Source organism: Nilaparvata lugens, chromosome 2, assembly GCF_014356525.2.
Source record: "Nilaparvata lugens isolate BPH chromosome 2, ASM1435652v1, whole genome shotgun sequence".
NCBI lineage: Eukaryota > Metazoa > Arthropoda > Insecta > Hemiptera > Delphacidae > Nilaparvata > Nilaparvata lugens.
The window spans coordinates 7,502,818-7,523,978 of record NC_052505.1 but is presented as its reverse complement, the minus strand read 5'-3'; the positions used below and the strand labels follow the sequence as shown (position 1 = coordinate 7,523,978).

The window sequence follows — 21,161 nt, the reverse complement described above, 5'->3', positions numbered from 1 at the left end:
TTTTACAAGTTGAGTAGGAAGAACTTGAATGTAATAGAACTTCAAATACTGTGTTTAAAGCATATATTTTTTTATTGATAATCATATACTTTCAGATAAATAATATTCTTCTAGATAATGAAATAAAAACACACATATATTGTCAAAATTCTACACAGTTTTATTTGGTTAAAAACTGTGTAGAATTTGACAACATATGTGTGTTTTTATTTTATTATGGAACGGTTCTACAACATTGACAGTGACTCAGTCGAATTTCTAGATAATGGATGTTGATTATATTTCCCTATCATGAATGAAATTCTGAGTTCTTACTACTCTCAGCTCCCAACAGAATCTTTTGATATTTTGTATATTTCGCACGATATCCAGTTCGCTTCTCAAATACGACTCATTGTTTTTGTCTTCATGTTTTCTGTAAACAGAACCATTAGAATGAAGCTACCGTGTCTGCTGTTCTGCTATTTCATTAAAGTAAAGTCTCGAGTCTGCTTTGTACTGTTTTTATCAAATAAAGTCAGCGATGCTGGCTTGGTCACTGGCTGAATATAATGAACGGGTTTGTTTTCGAAATTGCTAAGCAGCTCTGTGTATCGAATCGTCGATCATCTTTGCAATTTTTGGGTTGTTGCCAAGAGGGTTGTCTACTCAGTTTATAGCTGGCGCCCGTTACAAATTTATCGTTGCTGTTCCAGCGCAGCGCACTGTATGAATAACAAGAACAAGGGCTGAAACTTTTCTTTCATATTTAAAGTTATATCTCCTTTTCCATCTATTTTGCCAAACTTATTTCCTTGTTCTATTTTATCAAACAAGCTTATAACCTAGTTCTCCAGTCAATTTCTTGAACATAAGAAATGTATATAGTTCTTCCTAATACAAGATATCTTGTATTTTTTCATTAGATCTTATATTTTTCCATTGAACTTGTATAAATTTTATGTAGGAAATGAAGATTCTTCTTGAAAGTTTCTATACAGCTACAGAAAAGCTGTCAGCTGGCTTAATTGCATTGCAAGCAATAATAATTAATTCAATAATTGATCTTGAACTATTTCTTTGAACTTCTCACCACTGCTTTCAACTTGGACTGACCAGTTGATAGCGACGTTGCCATTCTCCCTACGGCATGACATTACTCTAAAATAATCCAATATTGAAAATATTTAATCGATTATAGTAATAATGAAAATTACATGATGGCTCATTGTTGCTTTGAATCTATTCGTTTTCCAAAATTGAAATTGACAATATGCCTATATTGAAAATCTTATCAATTCTGAATTTTGCCAACAAAGTATTACTAAACTCCAACAATATAACAATTGGCGTAACTAATGGAAATTGATTAATCTTAGCAACTAGGGCCTACATTTATTTATTTTTTGTAATGAATCTAGGCTTTCTGACTGTTGCTGAAATATTTTGACAATACACTCGAGTTTTCAATATTGTTAATGATGTAGTAGTATTCAATTGAATATCCATTGAATCATGTTGGATAAATCCATCTTTCATGTGACTTCGTATTCAGTGTGTCAATCGTCCATAGATTTCTCCTTGTTTGTACTGTAATGATGAAAACCGCTATTACAGAATTACTCAATATAATTTGACCTACGTTTTTACATCTCGACCTTCTTCTGTGTGAATTATTCGAGGAAGTCTCGCCCAAAAGTGAGGCCCATTCAGGGGGTCGTTAGCTCTCATCAGACACTTATTTTGATTTTTGATTGATAACTATTTCAGTTTTTCAAAAGATGTTTTAAAATTTTGATTTAAAGTTACAAGTTAAGTTCTCCTTTCTAACCCCTGCCATCCACTTATTACTCATTATTGTAGTTCAAGACTAAACATTGAAAAAACAGTTTTATTTTTGTCATATCCACATTTATTAGACTTTTACATAGAATGTGACAAAATAAGACAGTGTTGTTTCAATTTTTAGTTTTGAACTACAATAATTAGTAATAAATGGATGGCAGGGGTTAGGATGAAAAACCAAACTTGTAGCATTAAATCAAAATTTTTAAAACATCAATTCCCTCCCATTCAACAAATTTTATCAAAACTAGAAAGTTTTTTGAACGCTCTCCATAGTCCTATATGCTAAAATCACTCCATATGTATGGGCTACTTTATTAAAATTAATAAAAACAATATAAAAACATGAAATACCCTTTTTGTTAAAATGTTTTAAAGTTTTAAAATGTTTTAATTAAAAAGGGAACTACATATTCCATCCTATTATTTTATTATCCTAGTTAACCTATATTCTGTATCCTCAATGTTTAACTATCTAGAGTTTCCTTTACATTCTTTTTTAAATGCGTCTCAATACATTTCAACGCTCTGTGAACATGATATTCTGAATAGTTAGGCCTAAGACCTATAATACTCTGGAAACTTCATTTCTTTCTATCTGTATTTTGTAATGATCAAAATGGAGTGATCCGTGATCTAGTGGATAAGGTGCTTGCTTAGCAGCATAGAGATCCCGGGTTCAAACCCTCTCATTAACAAAAGTTTTTCAACCAGATCACTCCCGTGTTATCGGATGTGCACGTTAAACTGTCGGTCCTGGATAAAGTATGACAGTCGTAAGGCCCATTGACGGCTTAAATTAAATATTCAGGCGGTGGGACCTTCCCGCAAAGGACTCCCCACCAACAAAAACCATACGAATCTACTTTTATGATCAAAATGTGAACAAAAATTCTTCATTTAAAGAGACTTGAAATTATATTATTCCATCGATGTACAATAGTATTCATTAGGTAAGCCTGTACTGATAGTTTTGGATAACCAGAAGACTTGATCTACCGGTTTTGACTCGCTGTAACGAGCACCGTTTCATATACTTGAGTGTATGCTTGGCCAGCTCATTCTTATTCAAAATCTTTATAATTTTGCTCAACTCTTCAGACTACTTCCACCTGTTGGACTAGTATCAATCATCAATTGAAATTATAATAATTGTTATTACTGGCCTCCAAAGAATAACCTCCAAGCACCAGTTAACTTCCTCCTCCCATTGGTTGAAGTTCTTGAAGCATAAATTAATTCCTGAATGATGCATTGTATTCATATTACAATATTCTATTTTTTGTTATATTATATTGTGATATAGTTTCCATTATGAGTTTCGATTATTCTATTATAATTTTTATTCGTGGGCAACCGGTGGGGCCTGATTTATTTTTTTAACTTATATCATATAGGCCTATCATAGCATTCATATGTCACTTATTGTTATAGATTTAGTCTTCTTCTGTTTTCAATTGATAAAATGTTTCTTTGGAAGTCTACTTCAACTACAGAACTAATATCTAGTATATTTATTTCCACTATAACTTTCCCATTTCAAAATTAGACTGAGTCATTGTCAATATTGTAGAACCGTTCCATAATTGAATAAAAACACACATATGTTGTCAATTTCTACATGGTGTAGAATGCATGGTGTACAACATATGTGTGTTTTTATTCAACTTTTCCATTTCGTGCGAACTTGAAACTATGTCAGCGACTTGAAACTATGAGGCTTTCTGCTTAAACTTTCGCTTAGTTTTTTGAAGTGTAGCCTTAATTATTTTCAAAGTCATGAAAGAGTTATATTTTGCATTGTAGAACTGTAACCAGTACAACCATTATTTTTAAAACTCACTGAACATTTTTAGGCTGAGTTTTCCTCTAGATACAATCTTGTTTATTACTACTCAAATACAATTTTTGGGCAATAATATGCTCTAGAACTATGTTATTATTAAAATTTATTTCACCAAAGTATTTGTCCCTAATTACAGGCAATTTTGTGAATAGTATTCACTTGTATAGCCTTTTAGGCTGTACTACTGTTCCACAACATTTCTAGGTTCAACAACAATATTATCCAATGTCAAGAAAATGCAGGTTCTAGATGCAATGATTTCAGAAATAGGCCTTTCTAGGAACGCTTTTAAAGATCACGATTTTCCTACTTACATCGACAAGTTTGTCATCGACCTTACTTCGATTTATGTTCATTGTATTTTCCAAGATACGATCACGCGATGCTTGCTTATTTCAGGCCCCGTAGTCGATAAGTGATGTTTTATAATGAGTTAAGTCAGCAGCTTTCAAAGCTGGATTGCTCTTTTAACACTTGGCTGAAACTATACTCTTCATAAATATACAATTCACTCTTGATTTTTTAAGAATTGAAGACTAGCAGTCTATTGAAATCTATTTTTGAATAGATTGAAGACTGGAAGTCTATTTTAATCCAATTGGAATAGACTATTAGTCATTAATTTATATAAAATGTCAAGTTGATAATCGCAGTTCATGAAGGAATCCAAAAATGAAGAATAGACATCCTTTTTCTCAAAGTAGAGGATGGATAGGTCGATTGAATATAAAAGCTAGCAAATGATAATTCTGAGTCATTTTCAAGCAAATGCTAAGACTTGAGTCATCTGTGTAATCTTACTTAGATAACTAGAACCAATGACTAGTAGCTGCTAGTCACTATATTCTAGTTTTTATTCAATCAACCCAATTGTCTCCTTTGTATGGTTGTTCAGTCTTCAGTAGGGTTCACACGCTGCATAAACCTAACGTCATAGGAGTCAGGAATCTACTGCCGCTGTGTATTTTCAATTTCGTCAAAATTGTTAGACAATTTTCAAGACAAAAGAAATATTAAAAAATACAAACATAATTCAAGATTTTTGGATTCTTCCAATTACTTATTATCTAATATATTTTATTCTATGTTCGTAGAAACTATCTCTAAATCTAAAATTTCTTAAATTCAAAGTTTGTTCGTTTTCTTGGTTTTGTGGTGTAAATCGTTCAATTTTAAAAAAAGGTATTCATAACAATTCAATATTTTTTGACTGTGTGTTGTATAAATTGGAATAGGAACAGTTTTGTGCTTTAATCCTTTCCAAGTGATTATAATATTATTATTGTAATCAATAAGAATACAAGCAAAAATACATATAGAGATTGTTGGCGGAATATAACGTAGGATATATTACCATTCTAAATTTCTAACCGGCGGTGAAGATTACTTTTTTTTAAAAGGGTGGAAGGGAGAAACGTTGGTGGCGGCTATCACCTATGTTGGAGATTGGAGGCGTACTGCGATCGGTGGCCAGTTCAGTATCTCTCCAACTCGATAGGAGAGTAGAGACAGAGAGTAGTGACAGAGAGCACACATCATTTGAAGCAGCTAGCACTAGCACGGCTGCTGAGCTTCTATTCCGTGCATTAAACATTCAACAGCTGACTCGCAGTCTGTAATTAGTTTGAACAGAGTTGCTGTTGGCATTGACCAATCGTGGCCTTTGTACTGGACGTGGACCGTGGAGTGTGTGAGTGAGAAACTCAACTCACTAGAGTTTACACTCTATACTCTCCGTTGTAATACGAAACGTGCTTGTGGTTGTTGTCAAATTTTTGTTTTGTTGAATTTTCCGCGACTCATTCTTGACTCCAACTATCTGTCAACAACTTACTCTGTGAATCATATTCAGGAATTATATTCATACGGTACTGTGTTCAAATTAATTGAGTCTATTCAATTGTGATGTGCATTATATTCATACTGTGTTCAAATTAATTGAGTATTAAAAAAATGACTGGTTACACCTTCAGCTCTTCAAACTTTGGATTCCCTTGAGAGTATTCCTCGGGCCATGGAGTTTTCAAGTGTTTCTCTGATTTCGATCGTCGATAAGAAGCAGATGAAAGTTATGGAGAGGAGAGAGGAGAACACAAAAATGTGATTCTGGTTGCAAAAAGGGTTTGTATCTTCATTTACTATTAACTAACTTTAAACCTTTGCCTTCTGCAAAATAGATTTCATTATAATTTAACTATTTAAAATTTACAGTAGACAAGGATATGTTGTGGAATTAATCCATACTATAGTGCGTGAAATTTGAAGTATATTGTCAGGTTCATATTTTTAGTTTCACTACAATGACAATATATTTTTCATTTCACCTCAATTCTATTTACAATTTTTCTAAACAACTTCTTAAGATTTTACGTATAGTTTTTCCTTATTTTATTGTATTAAATTCACATTTAATCCTTGAAAACTTTTATTTTTGAAAGTAAATGTTTTATACTACTAAAATGCATACCGTACCGTAAGATCGCGTTGTATAGGTTTTATCGCGTATTTCAATAATCAACTGATGATTTGTATGCTACTCATCATCATTCAGTATTCTGATTGTTGAAATAAAAGTGATCTCATTTCTCATTAGGAACTGTAAACCCATGATTTTTTGCTCTATTATCTTAATTTCTTAAAATTAAGATTAAATAGCAGTAATCAATTCAGATTTGAACGATTGAATGAATCTGAAAAATATTAGTAGTATTAATACAGACAATTGAATATTTATATAAAAATATCCAGGGATTTTGCATATGGAGGCGCTAAAATAAGAAGTTGCTGATAAGGCTGTCTGCAACATGCTTGATAGCATGCCTGAAAAGTGCTCATCCGTCTGCACTTAAATTTCAGTCAAGAGGTTGTGATTATTGGATTAAGTACTCAATAGGAACGAGGAAACTTCGATTATTTAACCCCGACACTTCAAAAACTTGCGTTGGTTAGTTACCCAATTACTGTATTGTCAAACTAATAAAAATATTCTAGATATCATACTGGATTGTTTAATAAGTATGTTTTTATTACTTGAATAAATGTAGAATGCATTGGAAAATAAAAATTATGTTATATTGCTTATTTCACACTGTATTGGGAAATTTCCAACTCTCATTTCGTATTCTTAAAGATCAAGAATAGGATGGAGAGTATTTATAGATCATAGAGAAGCTTGGAGGAATGTTGTGGAGGAGGCCAAAGCCCACAATGGGCTGTAGAGCTATATGAGAAAAAAGAACAACCCATATTTTTATGCTGTCTCAATAAAAAAATACATTGATCTAATAACAAATTTTAACGTTGAAGCAACAATAATTGATATTTTCAAATAGCTTGTAATCATATATCAGCGAATTAACTATATAACTGAATCATTTAAGTTTAAGTTTAACCTAGATTCTCTCTAGGACTGTCGTCAAATAGTATTCCCATTTCATTTAATTTGAATGTTTTTAGGTTTTTCATGCCACCAATAGCATCATTCAAGCAACCTGTGGAGTTGGCTACTTAGGAGTTGTTCAACTGTAGTTCTAATTTTGTGTGGTGAAAAACTGTTTGTTGAAACAACTGTTTATGAATGATACTGTGCTGAATCCTATTACATTATTCAAATAAGAACGAAAACAGGCAAGTAAATTACTCAGTAGTGATGTGGGTTCCTGCCGCTCTAGTCTTTCATTGAAACATCTATAAAATTCCATCTACTTATCCTAAACTAAAAAGGTTGTTCTTCATGTGTTGACGTTCTAAATAGCGATTGAATATTCGTAATTATTGAAGAAACCAAAGCAATTAATTGGGATCTGACTTATACGTAATTGACTTGAGCCTAATTTGTAAAAATATTTTCCTATTACTAATGGGCTAAGTGCTGAGAAACTCCCCAAGCTACTACTTCATCATTCATTGATATTTTCTCATTCATGAAAAAAAATCCATACAAACGAAGACATAAATATAGATAATTACAGACTTTTATCTTCAATGATATTATTAATTCCAATCTCACTGTTGCTACTTGGATGCATTATTGATATTGTTTCTTTTTTATTCAACTCTTATCCAACTTGGTAGTAACAAAAAGAAAACATTTTTGTATCAAGATTTGAAGGTTATTTGAAGTTTGAAATAATTCGAAGCACAATTTGGTTAGGCGTTCATAATACAGATAAAGGCATATTTTAGCTGTCTATTATAATTGAATAAGAGGCGTAACCGATGAAATAGATTCTCAAGGTAACAAAGTCTGCTCTTCTTACCCGGTCTTGAATCATCTTATCCATCAATACATCCACAGCCTTGATTTTTTATCAATCGAAGAAAACTACTTAGCATTGAATGTGGGATAACAATAGGAAAACGTAATTTATGCAGTACATTTTCATTAATTCCGTATGCTTCTAACTAAAATTTATGAGGATATCGTTCACGGTACATACAAATTGATATTTATAGAATGCAATTGAGCAATTCATGAGACAACGAGAAACGTAAACAAAATCAAATTTGAAATACTATTACAATTTCTGCAAGTCCACCAAGAATTATTCTCTTTTAATAATTGAATGAAAACTGGATAAATGGGAAAACTTGTGATGCTCATTTTATAAATAATTTAATTAATTATTTATCAATTTTTTGGATAATTATTTTCCAATAATAATTATATTTGAATTATTTTTTCCCGATAGCATCATAGTTCATGTGCTACATACTGATTTATTTCATTGATACACAAATTAGTGCTTAATAGAAGTGCATTCTCATTTGTATTAAAACGCTGAATAGAAATTGATATATTTTTAAATCGGTTGTTATTCACAGAAACGAACAAGGAAGTATTCCTTGATTATGAAACGGAAATCGATTGTCATTTTTTTATTCGAGAATGTTTGATGTACAGGATGTGGTCTATATATAAGTTCTACACTGTCTCCTCTTGATTTTGAAAAGTGGGCGATTTAAGTAGAGATCATTTCATGTGACATGAGTTTTAACCGTGATTAATTTCACGAGAACCAATCCGAGAAGGCTTTTTTGAAAAGATTCTCGTGCAACCGGCACAAAGGGTTGTTGTCAACCAGTTTGTTCTGATGTTGAAAAATGAACATTTCAAGTTTTATCCATTTTTATTTATTTTATTAATACAATAATCATTTTAATAGTACTAAACAATTATTTCTCACTTCTAGCATAATTATAATACTAGCATACTAGTATAGTAGCTTAGTACTATCCTGTACTATTCATTAATACCATTAAAAATCATACAATTACTGTACTATGATTTCATTAGCTTTATAGGCCTGTTATACTTACTAGTATTAAACAACGAATGTTAAATTTTGAGTCGTGGCTAACGTATTCTTATCAGTATATTATATATTACTGTATTATTTTTCATGAATCTTTGACTTTTCTGTCGCCTTATCAATCCCATTTAGTATTGTAGGGTAGTGCTTTTCACCCAGGTGTAACTAGCGGATGTAATGCTACTTCCTGATATACGGCCATCCGTATATCCTGATCTAGCTTTTCAAGTCGGCTCACATTGTCATACCCACACTCAATACTTCAGCAGTGTATATATAATAGAGCATGTCAGGAGAAATAAAATTTACAAAAACTCTTGGAATAAATGTTGGTGGTACGGTACAATGATACTCTAACAGCTTCTTTTGGTGGAGAGATTGTCCCAATAATTCAATCTTGTTGTCTTTTACATCCTTGCATATATGCATACAAACTTGGTGAATTTGGTACTGATTTCAAACCAATCAGTAGTGGAAGTGAAGCATTGAAAAGCTATATTCAATTGAAAAATAATAATAATTTCTGTTTTTGAATATTAATAAATATAGTTGTTGTTCTTGAGAAACTTATGAATCACTACGAAGTTATGCTTTGTCATGGAAGTTTCTTCATAGACATGAATTACAAAGCTCATTTCAAACATTAATAATAAAAGCTTCAATGAATTTGGAATGGAAAAATTTAAACATGAATTGCATCATAAGCATCAATAATCTCTCAAAACACTTATTTCAAAACTTTCCAAATCTTAATTTCTTTTCAAATTTTTATTCACACAGCTACGTGCATGACTGATGGATTAAGTAGTTAGTCTAATATAATTTTTCCACAAGTTTTTGCAACTTAGAGTCGCTTCTCGCATCCCCTCCGCCAGTCCCCTCCAGTCATCCGCTCACAAACCTCTGCATTCCATCTCTTTTCCAGCATTGGCCATCCATATAGTTACTATAATCTGTAGCTGATTCTGAAAGTATGATTTTTTCAACTAAATTATTAGAAAAACCTCTCAAGAAGTTGTATTCCTACTAATGCTTATAAATACATCCTATAAATCCTTATTGCTTCATTTTGTTCAGAATCCTTTTTATTAGTACTAATTCCATTCAATTCATGTTTAAATTTTTCCATTCCAAATTCATTGAAGCTTTTATTATTAATGTTTGAAATGAGCTTTGTAATTCATGTCTATAAAGAAACTGCCATGACAAAGCATAACTTCGCAGTGATTCATAAAGTTCCCCAAGAACAACGACCTTATAGACTTGTTTGTTGTTTGATTGGATTTTAATAGAGACTAATGGAGGTCTAGTAATTAGCTGTACACTTTAACGCAATACTGATATTATAGGTGTAGTTTGGATGAGCTCTTACTTTTCTCATTAGTCATGCCAGTTTCTTGTTATTTTTAAATTCACTGTATCAGTTACTATGGGACTCTGTTTCCATAATTTAACATTCTGTATGCTCTTTTTTATTTCTCTCATGAAAAGAAAGGTACTCCAAGGAATTTCAAATATTCACATATAGATGTGAGGTGAGATCTCAACAATTATAAATAGGTATAGGTTATAGGTTCAATATTTGATCATGTAAATTTTGGAAATAATCTTGTCATGATCTATTTATCAATATCTATGACCAATATCTAACCATGACTGGTTGATACTCGTATTAGTTAAAATTTCTAAAACATCAGTATTAGATAAGACTGTTCAAATTTTCTGTAAATCAGCAATAGATACTACAATGATTTGTATATACTACAAAATTTGTTTTTTTTTTTCAATTAAAATCGTAGTATAACTTAATCACGCCTTCATTTCAGTTTATTTTTCAAATATATCTTATTAGAGGCTACCTGCTATAATATAGAAGTAGGCAACAATCAGATTGTGGTATCCTTATTACTTTCTCCGTAGATGAGTCATGAGGATGATAATATCTTATCTCTCATATATATATGCAGCTTGTCAACAAGAATACTGACCATGTTGTTAGTAAACTTTCGCCAGGCACACCATTCTGTACAGATTCTCTTCTTAGCTCATTCTAAATTAATCTCTGCATTCTGCAAGAAACTTTGTTTTGTTTTATTTTAAAACTGCAATTTGTAGTAAGGTTTGTTTTACAAACTTCTTGGAGCTTTGTTACTTCAAAAATAAGGTAGGAGTTTTATTTACGTATCAAAAAACTTCATTGAGTAATGCTGTAGAATATTTATATAAGGGTTTCACACAGTGGCGGTTCTAGGCCTAGGCTGGGTAGGCGGCCGCCTACCCACTTTTTATGAGATTTTTCATGTAAACCTAAAAATTTTAAATAAAAAAATAAATTTTGGAAGTATATTTAGATGTTCATAGTCATGAGTTATATTTTAGATGATTCAACAGATAATCGTTTTTATTCTATTCTATTACTATGCCACATTTGCAGTGCGTGAACGCAGGGCTTTCTATGCTTAGAACGGGGAAAACATACCTCAGGTCTACAATGACAACACAACGTCTAACTAATCTTTCAATTTTATCTATTGAACGAGAGGAAAGTGAAAGGCTGATTAAGAACCCTGAAAAAATCTTAGAGGCGTTCAGCAATGTTGGGCAAAGAAGACTACAGTTGTAAATATAAAATGTATTACTCTATGTTCTAAATAATGTTAAAGTGTAATAAACCGTTGATTTCATGAATACTAAAATGTGTATTTATTCCAGAAATTACCTTCGATATTCCAAATAAATAGCCTATCAAATTGAAATATTATTTGAAAGAATGATTAAAACAGCAAAATTATGGTTGGCCTATTAGCAAAATATTGTCGAATTGAACAATTAAATATGAGTATTAACAATTTTTATATTTATTAATACATCTTCATTTAATACCTATACGCTTTGACGTCTTTTTTACATGACTTACTTAAGTAGCCCTACCATAGGTCTATGAATAGACCTACAGTATGATAAGTTTTGCCTACCCAGTTTTTTATGTCTAGAACCGCCACTGGTTTCACACTTGTGATGAAATGAAATAACAATAGACAACAAATAATGCTTTATTTTTACCTAAATTATACTTTATGCACTGAAGTACTATGTGACCTTTCACTAGCAGTAGCCAGTAGCTGGTATGAAACGCTATAGTGAGGTCCACGTTATAATGACAGTGGATCAAGATAGAAGAATAGCGATGCCGATTCTCTGCATTAATTAATTATATTTCTACACTGTCAGAACATAATTGGGTTCGTTGTGGACCTAGAAAAGGATAGTACTACCGGCTTTGTCGAATGATTGACAAGGATAGCAAAACCAAAGTTGATCAAATACTGTCATTATAACGTGGACCTCACTATAGTTCACTGAGCCTCTGATTTCACTAACACTAGTGTATTCAAACAAGTTTTAAAAATCAAAAACCTCTCAAATGCATCATAGTAGTAAATTCATAAATTGCTTACATTTACAGTTTATCTTATTGAAAATTACATATTTACATTAATCTGAAAACAAATATTTGAACTAATTCATTCAATTCAATTCAGATACAACATCAATTTTACTCCTTGACTACTTCTATGATGACTTAAGTATTTATATGACTTTAGTTATCAGTATTAGAGTGTTTAGAATAGATTTCAAATATTGTTTTTTTATATATATAAATAAAATTTGTAGAGAATCCAGTGCCGTGCCCTTGATCAAGCTGCACTTGTGCACTTTTAGGGTCTAGTGTCCAGTCAAAGAATACTTTATAAAGCAACTGAGTCACTCTGATATTAGGCCCTGTAATTATACATTTACTTTAGATTATTCTCATAGTCAACTATTAAAAAGTAGAGATAGAATGATTCACTATCCTCAATAATAGATAAAAGAAGAGATAGATAGAATGATTCACCATACTGTAGATAATGATTCACTATTCTCAATAATAGATAATCCTTCAGTAAAGTAAACCATAATTAAATTTTCCTTTTGAGATATTTCATTCTCAAATATTTGGTTAACTTTCAAAAATTTGTAGGTTGTACATTTGAATTCATGGGTCCATCATTAGTTGTAAAAACAGATTCACACTATCAACTCGATACTAAAATTCAGATTATTTATTCAGGTGGAGTATATTTGAACCGATATCAAAGATTTGGAAGCTATAAAGACTTGATATAAGATTTCGGAATTGAACTTTTCACTGCAAAAATCAATTGCATTATCATAATTTAAAACTTATCTTTTCTAGAGCTATTTCTTGATAATTTAAAAAATCTCTGTTTAATTGATTGTGTTTGCCAAAAAATAATATGTACCGGTAATCAAAAAACAAATTATAATTATTGCGCAATAATCTGAAATTGGGAGTCCAGTTCTAATTATAGTTTTATGATTCTGCTGTTATCAAATTTTGTAATTATTAGTTAAATTTAACTTTAACTTTCTGCATTATTTCGAAATATTATGTTTTTCTTTTACTGTTTTGCAACTCTCACCAGCGGGCAAAGATTTTCTTTTTGTTGGTGATGCCTAGATCTTATATTTTATTTTAATTTTATTCAAGTATATGTATGAGTAATTATGCTTATGTATTTATATTTTTAATGATATGTCATATTATAACGATTTTGTAATATGTTTTGAATATTCTAATTGGCAATAAATGAAATTGAATTGAATTGAAATTGAATTGCAAGTTGACATTTAATTTGCTTTTCGTTCAAATACATGTTTATTTGGTCTCTTTTCAGACCACAATTTGTCAGGATTAGAATACATAATATAAATACAGTATCTATGCACAGTAGGCCAAGCGCCTACTGACACAGTAATTGGAATATGTTTATTGCCTAATCGCTTAGGGCAAGACTAGTCAGAAGTTGGCAGAGTTCATTGACACATTTAATGTGCTGCCTTGTTGTGCTCAATTATTTGATCTTGGGTCATCAATTACTATTACTGGCACAAATATGTACTGATCATCGCCATTCAAGATTTTGATCACTTTAAATTAATATTCTAATTCTATGATCAATTAAGGACTTTGGGGAATTGAATGCTGGACACATAGTACAATTTCCGGAATTGACATATTATTATTTGGAGTTGATTGAAACACAATATATCGTTAAAATAAAATAGTTATAGTCTATTGAAGCTTCCTATGAAACTGTTTTCTTCTAAAATATCAGATTCGATTTCTAGCAGGTGTCTCAAATAAGATCTTCAAAATAGCATTAATCAAAAATAAAGTACCGTAATTGGAAATAATTTTTAAAAGTGTTTAATAATATTATAAACACTTACTTCATTATTACTGTAAAAATCAGACTATAGAATAAGGGCCAAGCCATACAACGCGTTTTTCAGGTGTTTTCAGACGAGTCGGCAGGGTAGGAAGCTCTCCAATTGGCTGATAGGGTTGGCGTTCGGGAATCAGCTGATAACAAGCCAATCGCAAAACTTCCTGCTCTGCCAACTTGTCTGAAAACGCCTGAAAAAAACGCTTCGTGTGTCAACTTATTATTAATAGTATTACTTCAAAAATTATATGAGTGGCAAAGATCATATTCTAGCTATGATCAATAAGTATATCATACTTAACCAATAGTCCACGAGTCTATAGTCTATTAAAAGTGTGTCAATTTATTTTAGTTTTTCTGAACGTATGAAAATGGATTAATCTAGAATCAAGTAATAAGTTCAAAGTTTCATAATTTTCTAAAAAATGAAATAAAATTATTTGACAGAGCTCTCTGTACTATTGCTAGGCCAATTGCATAATTTGTTCCCGGATAAAGTAAACATCAATCATGAGTTGAGTCTATAGTCTCACATCTTCAAATTCAAAGGATTCACTCAGCAAATAAATGAAAGTACTCTGCCGCTTGAGAATTGAAGGTCGAACACTATTTGCACTTCTGAAAACTATTTCTATAGGAGCCCTTGACGACCCTCTCTTTCAGTTATTCTATGTAGACTAGACGAAGTTTAGTGTTGATTTTGCTGTTATAAATGAGCTTGATGTTTATATTACGATTTACACCACCTTCTGATTAATTCAACAGCGAGTATACTGTGTTGGATTTTTGTTTTTCCAAAGATTCCTTTATAATCTGAAGCCTTGAACTTGTATAATGAGAAGGATGACGAAGATGACAGATAAATATAGTTAAAGGTGTCAGGTGACACCAAACCACTAGAAACGTATTTCTAATATCATAACCAATTGTAATAAAAACTAAGTTATTAGATAATAATCATTTGAGTATTGTATTGTAATGATTTCAAATCTCCATTATAAAATAGAATGCAAGTTACTAATAATAGAAATTAAATTACTTATAGGAATATTTTTGTTTCATGGTTGGTGGTTCAGTCCAAATACGTCTCACTTTATTTTCTAATGACGTATTCCTTCAGAGCTACTTGATCTGTTAGTTAATATAATACCACAGTACTCTTTTTTGAAAAAAATCTTAATATAAAATATAAAAACAACTAGTTTCGGTTGTTCATCCATTTTTAAGTTTTGAAATCAGCTCTTATCTCATCCGCAACTAGATGTTTTTATATTTTATTTTAAAAAGATTTTCAAAAAAGATTACTATGGTATTATTTTTCAACTAACGTGTCACTCTATATAACAAAATAGTAAAATGAGAATCTGCTTTGCAATAATTGTAGAAGAAGTCACTGTATTGAGGGGAAAATATAATGTATTTATATTATGTATTAGTTCGAATCTTGACCGGGGCAAAAGTTTTTGACCACGGCACAATCACATAGATACTACCACCCAGTCTTTCGGAGGAGACGATAAACCGTCGGTCCCGATTACCTAAAAAGTAATCGTCATCTCTCACTATCATCCCTCTCACTCATTACCCACACACAAACCTAAGAGATTATGTGGGCATCAACCTCAGTATTATCATTATTATTCAATATCTATAGACATTAATGCAGCATAATCCAGTACCTATACCACATCTATATCTTAATTGACTTGATATAGCAAAAGTACAACTCCTGTGAGATGAATGAGATCACTTTTCAATCCATATTAACTACCGCCCAAAAATTGATTATAATTAGCATCTAATAACTAATTATGTGTCTTATATTTTTATGTCTAAATAGTCAAAAAGTCTAAATTTCCCCTAATCAATCACTTTTCACATTCTATGGTAACTGTAGGAAAAATTTAATGTGTACAGCCAGTTACACACACATCAATTTTTGTTTGTACAATACTTTACCGTCCTTATGAATTCTATCAGATTAAACGGAACTTGACAAACATCATCTGTTTAATCTAATAGAATTAAAGGATGGCAAAATATTGTACGAATAATAATCGATGTGTGTGTAACTGGCTTAATACGTGCGCAAAGTTCCTTTGCTGCACTCAAGAAATCAAGTAAACATTTCTTTCCGTGCAGCAAAGTGTCACTGCGCACTAGTTACACAAATAGCTATTCTATTGACTGCAAATGAAAACTAAAATTGCAACGTTTTTTGGTTTCAGCAAGAAGCACTGCTTGAAGCTTGTCAATTGAATGACAATGAAGGAGAAGCTAGAGCCTGACTGGATTCTGGACCGCCGCGACTCAGGACGGCTATTCTGGAGACGCGACTCCTCGGGCGCGGGAGCGGAAGCGGGAACGACCGCCAGCAACCGCGTCAAGTTCCGCTGCGACGTCGAGATCCTCGAGTTCCTGAGGAGTGAGCACGAGGCTAGCAGCGAGGAGGAAGAAGATGAGGATGGGTGGAAGGGGGAACGACGCTGGCTTAGTAGCACAGAGGAGATTCCTCCGCCGTCCTCACTTGTGGGTGGACTGTGTGTCGTTGTCATCATTGCTGTACTCACTTATCAGTGGTTGTACGCTAGGAGAACTTCTTGAGATCAGCTAACTAATCAATATTAACCTGAGAAATAGGGCATTTGCCCAGTTTCTGTCGAACAAGTGAACATTATAGTCCATTTAAAACAACCTTCGACTTGGAAGGATATTCGGAGCAGAGAAAAGTAGGGATACTGCATCGGCGATGTTGCCGTGCTAAAACGGACAGCGATCCGTAGTCTTGAGTGATTGTTCAACAGCTCATTATACGCGTACGTAGTTTTCCCTCTGAAAGCACTGAATCGACTGAGTTCTGTAGTATTTAGTAAGTGTTGAACAGCTCATGATATTCATACGTAGTTACCCCTCTGAAAGCACTGCATCGACTGAGCTCTCTGTAGTATTTAGTGAGTGTTGTACAGCTCATGATATTCATACGTAGTTTCCTCTCTAAAGCACTACATCGACTGAGTCTGATCGACAACTTGGCAACTGCGCTTCTTTCTATGACTCTATTGACTGAAATTGGCTGATATTCCTACATGTCTCTGCTCCGCATATTCCTCCAGGTCGGAGGTTGTATTAAATGAACTATACCTGGTTACTTGACAAGTTGCAGTTGAACTAGTTAACAGTGATTTGTTAATCAGTGTAGTGGACATTCAAATTCAACATCTTGCTGTTTGAGATGTGAAACTTGTTGAATTGGGAAGTAAACAGTTGATAAGTTTCAGTTGAGCTAGTTCACAGTAACTTCTTAACTCGTGAAAGTGAAGTTGACAGTTGAAATGTTGTAGTTGAAAGAGTTAACCAAAAATTGTTGACCTTAGAAGTTGACAGTAGATAACATTCAATATTTTGAAGAAAAAAGTAACTTGTTAACTTGATAAATTGATTAACTAATTGCTAGTCGTTTAATATTTGGGTTTTTCGTCGAGTAAAGATAGATTCCAACGTTTTCGTTTTAGTATAAGAGTCTGTCTCCGATTTGGGGATGATATTCTCTTATGGGACTATTCCTACTCAGTCCGGCTGAGCGGGTATGAAGAGTCCCATTAAACCTCATAGGAGGAATATTTTCACTGAACCGGACACGAACTCTGATACTGACTTGTGGAATCCAACTGTAAGCAAAGAATGCCACAGTGCATGCCGATGTATTAAGGCCAAGAATTTCAAATAAATGTGAGATTATTAATGCATCATAATTATTATATTGTCAAATTTCATTACAAATGGGCTTTTGGTCAAGTTACTTGAGCCAACTTTATTTAATCCAGCAAACTTGCTGATATTTCCTGTTTCTGTTCAAGTACTTTATCATGTTTGTCCAAGTAATACTTGACCACTAAATCAAGTGACACTTGATTGAAGTGAATTTTTTGTGTTCAAGTTGATGTTAAATTTTTAAGTCTAGGTGAATTCACTTGAATTAAGTAGGCCAAGTGGCCTTGTGAGTGTAAACTCACAGTCAAGTCTAAACAGCCCTTGTGAAATGATCATTTTTTCTATTAAACCTTGCAGAAATATTATTATATTTATCTTGAACATAACTATAAGTGAGACTACTCGTTAATATTTTATAACAGAACTGACTAATGTGTGTATCATATGGAACTATAATTACTTCTTGAAATTTTCAAGTCATACATGACTAATGAAAGACGTTTTGCACTGTTGAGAAGACTAGCTTTTAAGACTAGAAAGGATATCTAGAAGGTTTATTAGTTTTGAACTAAAGTATTTTGACTTGGACTTTAAATTCTGCCTTGGATGTCTATTCAAAAAGATAGAATTTTATTAGTGAAATTTTTGTGCTGGAATTTGGCTCATTTTGAAAACTAATAACTTCTTGATACTTGTTGGTTGACTTCCGTCCTCCTGTCCAATAGAAAATATTATTCTATTTATTAATAATTAAGAAAGAGTTTCCAGCGGAGGACGTTAATACAAGAAAACTAGTAATTTATAAATATGATCTATTAGTAAATAATATTATCTAATATTATGATACATTGATTTATTTTTTTACTGCACCATTAAAATTGAGACTATTTAGAGAAATTTTAAAACTAGTATGCTCTTCTGCCAATATTCTATTATTTATTGTTGAATTGGATAAAAATTAGTGCATTTTTTTACATTAATCATGACAATTTGGAAATAATTTAATATTTGAAATTATATGAATTTTCTAATGATTTAATACTCAAATAACCAGTGAATGAGTTTTTTGACACTCTGCTAAGTAATATTATGATGATGTTTGGTGTTTTGAAAAATATATTAAGTAATGTGATTATTGATTCTTTGCTCGACAAACTACTTACTCCCTTATACATTTTTTTTGGAAAAATAAAATCAATAAATAAATTTCACCATTCTCTACAATCTACATGACAATCCGATTCTGAGTTATCGCTTACTTAACAACGCGAAAAATGGACAGAATGCGAAACAGTGGAGAAGATTGATAAAATTATCTTCTGGTCAAAAATCAGATAAGTTTTGAGAATTGAACAGGTACTAAATTATCAAATATTTTGTAAAGCAATCAGTTACTAATGAAATTATAAAATTGGTATTCAAATAAAGTCTATTATTTGTATGGTATTTTGCAACGGCTAATCCTTACTAAAATAATCCAAAAGACTGCGTAAACTGAACCATTGATGTAAATATGTAGCTATCATATCATCGCTTTAATTTTTTAATTTATATAAATTTAAACATATTTCTGAGCATTTGTAAATATCCTATTACTGTTTAGGATATCTAGGTAAATATTACATTATTATATTCCATTCCATTCTAAGTTCTAGGATTAGAAAAATATTGTGTAAGATATATAGGCCTAATGAGATATTTTTTATATTATCGACAAATCATTCCCATTTTCATCCTAAATTTAATATTGACAAATATTTTATTGCAAATTTAAAAAAATGTTATAGCATATTGTTTACGAATTATGCATGTAGGCCGTAATTATAAAATAATGAGAAAATTATATTACTGCAACCAATCATGTCCATTCTCCAGTGTGTAGTAGGCTATGTTATTGTAAGTTACAATGATAATTCAATATTTTAAATAAAATTAGCCCAATTTGTTTGTACAAATAAATATAGTTGATGAATTTCTGTATTTCTTATTTTTACCCTTTTTGTTTTTCTTTTTCTGAGGATGATGCCCACATGAGCTCTAGACTTGTGCTTGGTAATGCAGCTGATGCACCATGTTGATGAAAGATGAGTGGACCCACATCTTTAGGTGGGTGCACCCATAGAGAAAAAAGTACTATAATATTTTATCTCTGTTTTACCAAACCACTGGGAACAACTTTTATTTTATGAAAGCCATGATAATTCTCAACATGAGTATGAACAGGAATAAAGTGTGTAATAAACAACATATTCAAGGTAAATCTAATAGAGATGGATGCATATGCTTGTATCACCTCTTATCAGAATCATCATTTGTTATTGTTGTGTGATCTGGAACATGTATTATCTTTGAAGAATGTGTTATAGTACTACCAAAAAGGATATAATACTCTCTTTTAATTCGGTTTCTATTTTTCTATGAATAGCACCAAGTTACATAATGCCAAATTTAATAAACTAAGTTAAGGATGAGAAGAAGGTTTGGACTAGAGCCTGTTTTTCTATCCAATATTGTAGTGTTTGATCGAATGAATAAATAAATCCGGTAGTGTGCATGATCAAAAGATTTATTTTTATGAAGAAAATTTAATTGATTTTTGAAGTAGTAATTATCATTGTTTCAAGTACCGGTAGCTGTAGTTTTTTCTATTTTTTTTTAAATTAATAATTGTTTCTTTACTAGAGCAACAATTAATTTACATGTACGATACCACGGTAGTACTGTATTAATTGATATTCATTTCTTGAGCCTTTAGCTATAATTGATTGATTATATGCCTTCATAAGGGCGGAGATAGGACTCTAGGTTCTCTCTGCCATACAACACTGAATAGTTCCATCTTTAGAATGTTGTCTTTTTTGCAGCTGTTGGCAAACGGCAGAGGGGTCCAGGGGTCAGGTCTCCCTGGTAATTCTCCTTATACAAACCAAAAGAAAGAAAAACTTTGTGAAAATTTTCTCACTTAATTATAATAAAAAATCTTAATTCAGTTTCTACGCTAGAAACTGTGCTTTGTTCTTCTTTCCATATTTTTAACCGAGCACTTCTGATTTTTTTTCATTTTTCATTGGGATAAACACTTGGAAAAAACTTATAAAACAGCTCTATCATGCACTTTTTGCACTGAGAACTGTGAGGACTGCATCCACTATAAAGACAGCTCAGAAAGTGTAT

The 21,161-nt window shown here is 31.8% G+C and overlaps 1 protein-coding gene across 3 annotated transcripts; it reads left to right on the top strand.

The window, feature by feature from the left end:
* The first annotated feature begins 5,034 nt into the window (after positions 1 to 5,034).
* LOC111048054 lies at positions 5,035 to 19,959 on the top strand. 3 transcript variants are annotated; one of them, XR_005570409.1, is made up of 2 exons: positions 5,035 to 5,791; positions 7,127 to 7,296. XR_005570409.1 is itself a non-coding variant. In XM_022333893.2 (2 exons), exon 2 carries the CDS (start codon positions 16,536 to 16,538, stop codon positions 16,878 to 16,880), a length of 345 nt encoding a protein of 114 aa, XP_022189585.2. In that variant the 5' UTR covers positions 10,959 to 11,146; positions 16,505 to 16,535; the 3' UTR covers positions 16,881 to 19,959. The 3 variants fall into 3 exon arrangements, 1 of the variants encoding a protein (XP_022189585.2); XR_005570408.1 differs by lacking the exon at positions 7,127 to 7,296 and adding an exon at positions 16,505 to 19,959 and having other exon boundaries at positions 5,063 to 5,791; XM_022333893.2 differs by lacking the exons at positions 5,035 to 5,791; positions 7,127 to 7,296 and adding exons at positions 10,959 to 11,146; positions 16,505 to 19,959.
* The last annotated feature ends 1,202 nt before the right edge of the window (positions 19,960 to 21,161 follow it).